The sequence below is a fragment of the Protomyctophum bolini genome (genome assembly GCF_963924005.1).
Source record: "Protomyctophum bolini genome assembly, chromosome: 8".
In the NCBI taxonomy this organism is placed as follows: Eukaryota; Metazoa; Chordata; class Actinopteri; order Myctophiformes; family Myctophidae; genus Protomyctophum; species Protomyctophum bolini.
Genome location: NC_137869.1, coordinates 32,470,784 through 32,482,969, shown reverse-complemented (window position 1 = coordinate 32,482,969; position 12,186 = coordinate 32,470,784). Strand labels below are relative to the sequence as shown.

At 42.5% G+C, this 12,186-nt stretch overlaps 1 protein-coding gene across 2 annotated transcripts in view; it reads right to left on the bottom strand.

Annotated features, from left to right (window-relative positions):
• Positions 1-12,186, bottom strand: part of lrrc7 (leucine rich repeat containing 7) — a gene marked incomplete at both ends in the record, with an annotated part of 78,254 nt that overhangs the window by 17,801 nt on the left and 48,267 nt on the right. For both annotated transcript variants that reach the window (XM_080770066.1, XM_080770067.1), the window contains 8 exons: positions 381-611; positions 1,424-1,939; positions 3,019-3,262; positions 5,561-5,672; positions 6,330-6,449; positions 7,335-7,553; positions 11,149-11,273; positions 11,810-11,909. In XM_080770066.1, the coding sequence (XP_080626192.1) occupies positions 381-611; positions 1,424-1,939; positions 3,019-3,262; positions 5,561-5,672; positions 6,330-6,449; positions 7,335-7,553; positions 11,149-11,273; positions 11,810-11,909 (1,667 nt within the window). The remainder of the gene's footprint in view (positions 1-380; positions 612-1,423; positions 1,940-3,018; positions 3,263-5,560; positions 5,673-6,329; positions 6,450-7,334; positions 7,554-11,148; positions 11,274-11,809; positions 11,910-12,186) is intronic.

Below are 12,186 nucleotides of genomic sequence, written 5' to 3'. Positions count from 1 at the left end.
AGGCAACAATAACCGCAGCGGTCGTAATAAAATCAGCAAACAGTAGCCAGGAAGATGAGAATAGTGATCATGACTAGGGTTGGGATGAGGAACCATACGGAACCGGATCCAACACCAAGGAACCGGGATCGGAACCGGAATTCCAACTTCCATCACATTTGGAACCGCTTTGGAAGCGTTTTTTTCAGAGCTGGTGTGTGGACTTCACGTCTGCTATACAAATTCAATACCAGTGGTTCTCAAACGTTTGGGTCTACTTTTACATTGTCAGAGTTACAGATCTGTAAGGGTCCATTCGGAACCCCCTATAGGAATCATTCAAATCCGAAAGGATCCCAACCCTAATCATGAAAGGATGATGTAACAACCAACCAACCAACCTGTAGACCTTGTAGGACCCCATGTCAATCTCGTCAATGCTTTGGGACTTCTTAAACTTGGACCTCATCTCCTTCATCATGGGGGACAGGCGCTCCGAGCTCTTACTCATCACCACGGTCACCTTGTTGAGCCCACCGCCAACGCCCAGCTGCTCCTTCCGGTTCTGCTCCGCCTGCAGGTTGTTGTGGTAACTCCAGTTGCCAGGCAGAGGTCCTGACCCTTGTTCCCGCCTCGAAGCAAACAACAACAAGGAGGGTCAGTGTGAGGACAAGGACATACAACCGGGAGGGTTCAAGCAACACAATAACAGTGGTGGAAAGTAACTAAGCACATTCACTTAATGACTGTACAATTTTCAGTTGTTTGTACTTTACTTGAGTATTTTTCCAATTTCCAGTACTTTTACTTCTACTCCACTACATCTCAGAGTCAAATATTGTACTTTTGCTCCACTACATTTATTTGAAAACTTGTGTTACTTTGGTAGATTTTGATTATAATTACAAAACTTCAGCCATATATTTCCATATATCTACAAGCTTGTAGATCGGCTATTTTCTAAAGATTGTTTAAGTACATTTGATACCAATAATTAGCTTCATACTTTTACTTACCGGTAAGTAACAAATGTGAGTACTTTATCCACCACTGGTCAGTGTGATGACAGGGACATACAACCATGAAGGGTTCAAGCAACACAATAACAACCAGTAAGACGCCTGAGGGGGTCTTACTGGTTATTATTACCAGTAAGAAGAGACAGCAGGTCGCATTTACTATGTCACGTGATGTCACGAGACCATCTATGGGGATAATAGGTGACTGACTGACTGACTGACTGACTGACGCGAAATGGACGTTTTCATAGTAAATGCGACCTGTGGTCGCAACTAACATTACAAACAGGGAGGGGTCAAACACCATCAAAGCAATATTGCGATGGTGTACAAAAAGATGGCAGGTTGGCAACTAGCCGAAATTTGCCATTGACAGAAAAGTCCTATCTTAATTGCAAGAGTCTGCATATGGTCTATTGGGTTACCTTGCTTCCTGCTCCTTGCGGTCTGGGTTGGGACTCGATGAAGGCGTCAGGTCCAGCTTGGATGGGAAGGCGGTTCTGTCCTCAAATGGACTGGGGGTTCGAGTCCAGTTCTGCCAGGGGTTCTGACTAGGATGACCAGAGACAGTGTTTTCATTTTCGGGGGTCGAGCGCTGATTGCCATGGAAAGGGAGCGTATTGGTGTCCAGCTCCAGAGGGACTCCGACGATTCGCTCCTGCCTAAGCAGTGGCCGACGCCCATGTGATTGTGATTGTGATTGGCTGCGAGGTTTGGAGCCAAGGGGGGGATTTCCCTGACTCGAGCCAGTGACCGGGGTCTCCAGAGGAGACTCTTCAGCATCAAAGCCAGTGTTGTCATAATGAGGGACCTCGGACCAATCGAATGGCTCGCTGAGTGGCCGTCGGTCCCCGCGCTGCTGTAGAGTTCCTGATGGCGGGGTTTCCCTCTGAGACAGCAGGGGCTTAGAGTCGATGGGCTTAGGGAACGACTGGGCCAATCTATAAATATACAAAATATATAATAAAAACATTATACTTTAGTAAATGAAATAATTATGTTATAATAACTGCCACACGCTTAACAACATGAACCCTAGCAGCCCTGTTCTATTGATAATAGGTAAAAGCCGTATATTCATTTTGGCCATTTGAAAATAGAGGATTGCGATGCATTGTGAGCTTGTCGATCTAGAAATACTTTTTGAGTGGTGCAACCACTCCTACAACCAGCAATGTCTGTGTACCTGTGTATGAGCATGCGTGAAATTGGAACGACACGAGTATGTGACTTATTAATACCAGTAGGGGGCGCCAGAAACAGAGAGAGGGGTATGCTCTGCCTGCTAATGAGAGAGAGAGAGAGAGAGAGAGAGAGGAGGGGGGAGAGAGGGGAGTTGCACCACTCGGTTCACACGTGTGTGATTTTTAATCATACATTTGAAAAGTTGTGAAATGGAACATTCTGCATAATGAGGACTTTCTACTTTTGTTACTTGATACCAATACTTACCACTGCGAACATCATCGGAAGATAAATTATTATTTATAAAACTCTCGAAAGAAGGACCACACAGAGAGAGAAAGAGAGAGAGAGAAACGGATACAGATAGAGAGATGGATACAGATAGAGAGATGGATACAGATAGAGACGGATACAGATAGAGAGATGGATACAGAGAGATACAGTACAAATACAGAGTCCAATAAATGGGATGAAGACTAAGAGGAAGAGACCTGAAGAGGGAGTGATATATTATACGCAGTAGGAGAGAGAAAACGAAGGCCAGAGAGACAGAGAGAGAGAGAACTGTGGAGAACTCTGCAGCATTCTAATGAGTCCCACTGACCTTGACTCAGCTGACAGATAGATGAGAGAGAGACAGAGTGATGAAGGGAGGAAGAGTGGATAGATTGGTAGGATGATAAAGAGAGGAGATGGAGGGATGGGGGAGGGATTGAGGACGAGATAACAGATGAGATGATGGACGGTTGGAGAGAATGGGAGGGTGGTAGAGTGAGGGGTGAGCATGTGTGCGTACGTGCGTGTGACATGTGTGCGTGCATGTGAGCGAGCGTACCTGTTGGTCCAGTGTGTTTGTGGGGCCTGGTCCTTGCTGGGGGCCGGCAGAGCGGGCGTGTGTGAGTGCGCGTGCGCGTGCGTGTGCGTGTGCGAGAGTGTGTGTGAATGTGAGTGTGAATGTGCGTTGGCAGACGGGTTGGAGGAGCCGGAGGAGCCCTGTGAAGGAGAGTAGTCTGAATAGGTCGCTGAAGAGCCACTGTGGTTTAAACAATGGAGCTTATCCACCTCTTCATCGGTTGACTCTGGAGAGAGAGAGAGAGAGAGAGATAACCCAATTTAGCTTTTGATGTAACCACAGTGATGCCCTTTCGAACTCACTCTCAAACAATTACCTCTACATGAAGGCTCCACAATTATCTCTACATACATACTGCCTCTAATGACTTGAAAGTCAAATGAGAGGAACACAGGAGCGTTGTTTGTTTTTGTGTTCTCTGTTTGTTATCTACAGTAGTCTGTCATAGTCTGCTTGTCTAGCACATATTATCAGGTAGCTGCAATCTAATGTTATGTTACACATTTTTTAAGCCGAGGTCTGTCAAAACACGTACATATTTGTTTTGTATGCTGTCAGCGCCAAATAAATAAAAGTGCCTGAAGGACCTTATTCCTCTGAGTGCACAGGTCTGTTTAGAAACTATTAAAATAAGCTGGAGACATGCCCACATTCTCTTGTAATATTTGTATCTGTCTGTCTGTTCATTAAGTTCTGAGTGTTTTTTTAATTAATTACATTACTGTGAAAGCAGGGCATTAAAGGTGATCAAAAAAGTAAATCCAAGAACACGATTTTTGGGCAGAATTAACAAAAGGACTCTCAGGACTCTTCCCGGAGCCCTCATTCAATGTCACTTTAGCCTCGGTACCCAGGCTTTTATTTTCGTTCGCAATTGGCTCAAAAATGAAAGCCTGGGGGAACGAGACGCATTTCCTCGAAATGTTGCTCGAAATGATTGGTGACGTCAGTTTTCTCTGTTTTCTACCAGGGAGGGGAGGGGCGGAGGGGCGGGCGCTCAGATTGGTGAACCAATATTATACAGCGCTTGTTCCATGCGCCACCTGCCCCTCTAGAGCAGAAAGCATGGTGGCTGGGCCAGGCTAATGTCACTTTGACTATGCTTGCACTGCATCGTTCTCCAACATCTCAATGTCACTAAAGACTAAGCTTTAAACCTCCCAAAACAAACTTATTCTCCCAGCATGTGCACTTTTGCTGCTCCAAATGATCCAGAATGCTGCAGCATAGCTTGGTCTTCAACCAGCGAAAATGTTCACATGTCCCCCTTCCCAGCTCACTCCATTGGCTCTCAGTTACTGCCCAGACAAAGTACAAAACACTGTTGTTGGCCTACAGAGCAACCAAAGGTATAGCACCCCCATATCTTCAAAGTACAAAACACTGTTGTTGGCCTACAGAGCAACCAAAGGTATAGCACCCCCATATCTTCAAAGTACAAAACACTGTTGTTGGCCTACAGAGCAAACAAAAGTATGGGACACCCATATCTTCAAAGTACAAAACACTGATGTTGGCCTACAGAGCAACCAAAGGTATGGCACCCCTCATATATTCAAAGTACAAAACACTGATGTTGGTCTACAGAGCAACCAACGGTATGGCACCCCCATATCTTCAAAGCCTGATCTAACCGTATACGCACTCACTCAGATCAGCTAACATTGTGAAGCTGGCAGAACCTTCCCTAAAACATCTGGGACAATGCTCCTCACGTCCCAGACTCTAAAACATCTGGGACAATGCTCCTCACATCCCAGACTCTAAAACATCTGGGACAATGCTCCTCACGTCCCAGACTCTAAAACATCTGGGACAATGCTCCTCACGTCCCAGACTCTAAAACATCTGGGACAATGCTCCTCACGTCCCAGACTCTAAAACATCTGGGACAATGCTCCTCACGTCCCAGACTCTAAAACATCTGGGACAATGCTCCTCACGTCCCAGACTCTAAAACATCTGGGACAATGCTCCTCACGTCCCAGACTCTAAAACATCTGGGACAATGCTCCTCACGTCCCAGACACTTCTTCCTTCTGGCTCCAAAACTGTGGAAAGAACTCCCCATTGCAGTTAGACTCACTCCCAATTTTCCACTGTAATCTTAAGACTCACCTCTTCAGACTCCACCTTAGCCCGCAGCACTTGCCGTAGAACTTGCACTAGCCTTGACAACCTTGCAGTCTTATATGCAAAGGTTAAAATGCAATTTAGATAGCATTATTTATTTTGACCTGGCATCCTATAGTTTGTAAAGCTTCATTGCACAGAGCATAATTTTTTTTGTTATCATACTGTTGAGTGTTGAGACTTGTCTGTCTGTGTCTCTCTCTCTCTCTCCCCCACACACACTCTCTCTGTGGTGTGCTGACATTAATAGTCTCTTTACCATGACTAATTAATGGACAATTTTATAACGAGCCTCAAGCACTTTACATCATACCACATTAGCTCACAGCGTGCATGCGTGCGTGCGTGTGTGAAAGAGAAACAGAGAGAAGTGTGTGTGGGTTTTTTTTACCTTTCTTTTCTTTGCCCAGCAGCACCACTTTAGGTTTGTACATGGGCGGATCCACCAGGGTGGGTCTCATGTCAGAGATACGGATGTCATTAGGAGATCCACCCATAGAGTCCTGACGAGAGACAAAGACACATTCTGTTAAGCCAGACAACTTAAAGACCTCAAGTCCAAGATACAGACAATATAACTATATGAGCTCTTTTAGAAGTAGTACAGTTAGTATTGCATCTACTGCTGCAGAGGACTGGATGAGGATTTCTTATGCTACTGTATGTCACAAAAAGGCCATATTTACTACACTCGACAGCAAAGTGCAGACTGAGAGCTGTGTGGAGAATAATAGGATTCACAGTTCAGCTACCCAAAAAAGAAATGGTGCGTTCGTAATTCTACCACAGGTCGTTTCGAGGAAGCAATCTGATTGGTTGAAACAGCCTTCTAGCCGTGGGTTAAACCAGCACCATAAGTAAGTGTAAGATTGGGTGAAATGTGTCAAACATGATGGATTTGTATCAAAGTATGACCTAAATACACCTGTTTACCAGCAAACAAACACATATTTCAATGTGAACTGACAATAAAGTACTATATCATATCATATCATAGTGAGCTCACATTCTGTAGGAGAGATTTTACAAACTTGAAAATCCAAGTATATTTTTGCTTCATCCTTAATGAAAGAGATTTTCCAATCTCTCCAAACTCTCTCTGTGTGTGTGTGTGTGTGTGTGTGTGTGTGTGTGTGCACCTGTAAATGCACGGTTCTGACCTCAGAGCTCTCCGTCTCTTCCTTATCCTTTCGCTTGGGAATGTCGATGCCAGAGTTATGGATTGATCCTTGATCCATTAGCTGGGTCTGAGCGAAGTCCTGCATGTCTCTGTCGGTCACCTAGAACACATGCACATATATATATACATATATATGTCTATACATGAATCATTTATAAATTAAATTATTACCTATCAAACCCACTCTAGTTGTTTCTTAATGCTCAAGGTTCCTCATGCTCAGACAGAGCTGGGCAAGACAGCTTTCTCTGTCAGCAGCCCAACACCTTGGAATGAACTCCAAAATTATTTAAAACTGAGCCCCGGTCAGTTCAAAGGAATGTTCCATAACATTTTAACCATGATTGCTCCTGTTTCAGTAATTTTTGTTTGTTTGATTGACTGGTTGTTCCGCATAAAGTTCCTTTGTAATTTACCCTGGCACTCAGATCGGTGAACCAATATGATCCGATAAAATCATGCTCGAGTATTTATTTGTGTTAAAGGGACATTTCACCGCTGGAAGAAACTGCAGTCACTCAATGTTAATGGTATTTGTAGTAGATAACAGTGGCACAATTTGAAATTTGCACCCTATGACCAGAAGAATAATGAAGTCTGTGTGTTTGACTAGGGTTTGACTGGATTGCTGAATTCCTACAATGCCCATAATGCTTCTGTGGACATCACCTCATTGCGGAGTGAGTCTTAGTATTGGTAGAAGGCGCATACTTACATCAACAAACCTCCAAAATGAGAAAAGTCTAGTGAAATGTCATGTTCTAGGCTAGGCCCTTTAACACTGTAGCTGCATCACACATTACTACTCTTGAATACAGATAACATGGCATTCTACTATTAGTGTACTAACAAACACAGTTCTACATCTGCTGCTTGAGTTTGATATTTCAAAATCAGGTAACAGGCATAGATATTTGATACGATCAACTTGGTAAACAAGGACATGCATTGCAACTATGTGTGAACGTGTGACAGTGTATCCTACCTCTTTGGGCGGCAGGGGCCACGGTGGTTCGTAGGGCTCCTTGCTGAGGTGTGTGTGCTCCATGTTGGTGCCTGCCGAGGTGGCAGTGCCTGTGCTCAGCTGGTGCTGATGTGCATGTCCACTGTGCACACCCTTACCCACGAGGCTTTGAACCGACTTCACCATGTTCTTCAGGTCCTCGGGGTAGGGTGTAGGGTAGCGCTTCAGGTTAATCTCCACCTACATAAACATATGTGTATATATATGTGTGTGTGTGTGTGTGTACACACAATATATATTAGTGCTGTCAAACTATATATTAATTGTGATTAATCTTATGATTTTCCATAGTTAATCACGATTTAAGTCCAGTTCACACCAATGATTAGCAGTGCAACATAAGGTTGCAATACGGTGTCTGAATTGTCCCGTTGCAGGACAGCGCAGTTTGGGGATTCTGTTGCAATTTGTTGCATTACGAATCATTGGTGGGGACTGGGCTTTAGTCGCGCGTAGCCAGCCCTCCAATCTCGCTCCACTCTGAATGGAAGTCTGGAGAAACTCAATTGAAACAGTGGATAGAATGAGCGAGCAGCTCACTCGCTGGGGTGTGGCTCCACTGTGATTGAGTGGTGACGGGACCGGAGTCCATCTGTGTTGTTCACACTGGGTGCAAAACAAAATGAAATCAAACAATTTCTATCTATCAGCTAAATTGGAAGAGAAATGTATGAATATATTGCTTGAGGTTATGTCAGAAAAATAACATGCCTGTGGTGTGGCAGCCACGCTCATGACTCCATGCTAATGCTAATTGAGTAACCGCTTATTACATCTCAACACTATTCTGCTATAATATTGTTCACTTCTCTCACTCTGTGCTTGTGTAATTGCATCACTGTTACCCTCCGTCACACAACTGGAGGTGGCACAAACATGCAAAGAATCGATTTGAAATTCCTGTTTAACTCGTTTACTGACAGATTAATTTAATCTTCACTATGATGGCACAACAACATCGTTGGTAATGAGAGAGCTGTTCGTTGCGCGTTCGTGAAAGAAATGGAACAGAAGCACTGAGTGAGAGAAGTAAACAATGTTAGCAGAATAGTGGTGAGATGTTGCGCAACACAGTGACATAAGCGGTTACTCAATTAGCATTGAGTCATGAGCGTGGCAGCCACAGTCCTGTTACTTTTCTGACACACACAAACAAACACAACAATTAACAGCTTTTGTTGGCATAATGTTAAATGCTGCAGTCGCCAAGACTCGCCATGTTTGTTTCATTGAGCAGTAGTTTAATGTGGACTCAATTGATGTGCACACCTGGTTGAGCCCCTCTCCCGCTAGAACAGCTCCTGCTCATACTGTCAGCCGACCGCCACCTTCTATCCACTTTTCATTTCAATGTTCCCCAGGCTTTCTTTCAGACAAAGCAAGGCTGGCATCCGAGGTTAATCAAGATTAATTGCAAATTCTGTTCAAAATGTACCTCAAAGGGATATTTGTCAAGTGTTTAATACTCTTATCAACATGGGAGTGGACAAAATCTGCTTGCTTTATGCAAATGTAGTTTATTATTCGAACTCCATTAACAATCCAAAACAGTGACAAATATTGTCCAGAAACCCTCAGAAGGTACTGCGTTAGCATACAAACAGGCTGCAGCAGATACTTTTAGCTTCGGTGACATCATGCCATAGTACGTGCGAACAGGGGAAGGGAATCGACCACACGTGAGTGTGTTGGAGATGCAAACAAGTATAGGTATTTATCACATTTGATCAAGATCTCTGTTGTCATGTTTCATGTTGCAGGTCCCTACACTACGATACTTTTTTGGACAGAAAATATCTCACTGTATACGAGAAAATAATAAAGATATCTCAAACCGTATACCACTGGTTCCCAAACAGTGGGTGGGGACCAATTTGTGGGTTGCAGACATTTTTATGGGTCCCTTTATTTTATTATTTAGCTTTAAATTATTATTATTTCAAAACATTTTCAAAAAACATTCCCAAAAAAAGCTAAATGTAAAAACTAAATAGAAGCTAATCAATTATTTTTCAGTAATTTCATGAAGAAATCAAAGAAAAATCAAAAATTCCATAAATGAGAATAACAAATGTTAGAACAAATTAATGTTAAGAAGTAGCAAAAAATAGCTTATCTACAGGCTCACAATGCGGCGCGAAGCTTGTAGATCTGCCATTTTCACTAGTTTCACTAGTCACTAGTTTCTTTTTTGGGTCTCGAGCTAAAAGGTTTGGGAACCACTGGCGTATACGATCTGTCCCACAGACTCAGTATTTATACCCGTGTTGTTTGCACCTCCAAGACAATGTCGGACTCAGCCACGCCCTCAATTACACGTATGTGTGTCTCAAAGGGTATAGGTTGGTATAATGGTCTGCTCAATTTAACCTTAGTAATATGAGTACTCACACAATGATGTAGTGTCCACCTTTATACTTATAAAGGTTCACTAGAACATTCATTTTGAAATGATGGACTTCAAACAGGATGACACAAAATGAACAAATAAAGTGGACAAAAAACAATGGAAAGCGAGAACTAGGACTTCAATGAAGGATATTGTGACCTTCTTGTCACATACCAATCTACTATTAGGAATTTTGCTTAGAAATAGATGTGGTATGTTTCAGTACGAATGAGTTGTGGGTTAGGGTTGGTATTCTAATCGTAATCGTATACTACGGCCATGGAATTCCACAGCAAATATTGTATGCAGCAACACGCGATCGCACATTTTGCTCTCGCGAGGACTAGCATTATAGCAGCTATACTAGCACACTGTGCTAAGAAGTTACGTAGCCTATTGTGAGCCACAACATATACATTATAAAATAAATAGGCATCCTTATCCACTGTATGCATTATGTGACACAGTCACACATTCTTCTAAACGGAAAACAACAGCAGAACTGCCCTGACTAGTTATAGTTTTCTACTACAACTGAACAAATCTACAAGTTATGAATCTGTGGTTACATGCCACTGCACATGCGCATGGGCATAGAGAGTGCTGTGTCCTAAACTATGCGTGGGCCAAATGGAAATGTATTTATTTATTCATTTGTTAATGGCAATAAAATAATTAGTGGCGATAGAATAGCATTTTGTTAATGCGTTATTAATGCATGCTGCAGTTGCCATGTTCGCCATGTTAAAGCGTTATTAACGCATTAACTTTGACAGCTCTTTTTTTGTTTATGTATAGGGTCCTTTTTTTCCTCTTTTCTTTTTTCCTTTCTGTATGGGTGAAGGATCACATGTATGCACACACACACACACACACACACACACACACACAAACACACACGCGCACACACAAACAAAAGTGTAAAATATGATTAAATAACAGTAAATGTATCAAATGTATTTGTTTGAATATGTAGGCTATCGACACAATAAAGTTAAAAAAATGCTGACAGCTTATTATATAAAGTATATCATCTCTGTCAGGTGGAAACCTCAGATGTCCAAAACTGTTACTTTTCAGGATTCAAATTAAAAAACAGCAATAGTATCAGATCAACAAGCTCAAAAGAGCAGCGTTTGGAGCTTGTGAAGCTGCTACCTTTGATGCTTTAGGGTGATCACGTAGGGCATTCATTTACCAAAAAAACACAAATGGTTAATGGTACCGTTATATGGAGATTTCTGCTTGACAGCAACGATTTACACACTCAAGAGACATTCAAATTACGTTGTTATTTACGGAGATAATTCTGACCTCTGACGACCTATAGAAGAGCGAGAGAGAGAGAGAGAGAGAGAGAGAGAGAGAGAGAGAGAGAGGGCTGACCTTGACTTTCCCAGAGGTATCCTCCTCCTCCTTCTTGTCCTCAAAGTCGAAGGCCACAGTCATCCTCTGCTGTCGCTGCTCCTCCCAGAGCGTTGGATTAAAACTGTCACTGTCCGACTGGTAATCTATTGAAACACACGCACACGCACACGCACACACACAAAGTAAAAAATAAATAAATGAAATAATAAAATAAAATAATAATGTCATCATTGTCATGTAATAATGTAAAGTATCGCTTTGGGACGTTACACACACACATATACAGTATGGTAGTGTTAAAAGTATGAGGCTGGTGTGGGGCAGAAACCGCTCATCTCCATATTCCAACGTTTTGGGTGTCATCATTTAACGCCCTCCTTGATCATACTACAGGCAGCATCAAAAGGAGCAGATCTGCTACAGATTTTTTAATTTGAATCCTGAAAAGATAACAGTTGTTTCCACCCGACAGGGACGATAATTTGAGGAAATTACACACAGATATGAGGATTAAAAAAGAACATGGTTATGAACCGTTTTATTGGTAATCTACATGCGCGCGCACACACACACACACACACACACACACACACACACACACACACACACACACACACACACACACACACACACACACACACACACACACACATTACAAACACAGAATGGTTGTAGATACCCTCATCATGCCGAGGTTGCTGGGGAAACATGTAGTTGGTGAGGACCCGTTGTTTGGTTTCTGGGTGAGCTTCTGTTTGCAGCGGGATTAGAGCCTTGGACTGTATGAGCAGGCATGTTAGTAGTGACAGGCACGTGGTGGAAAGAGTACGCAAATGTGTTACTCATGTAAAAGTATCAATACTGCAATATAGAAATACTCCGTTACAAGGAAAAGTCCCAAATTCAAAATGTACTTGAGTAAAGGTACAAAGGGTTGGCATCAAAATATACTTAAAATACCAAAAGTAAAAGTACTGATTATGCAGAATGTCCCATTTCAAGTTTTCAGATGTATAAAAATAATTTGAAAAAACTAAAATCAATATACAAGCGTTA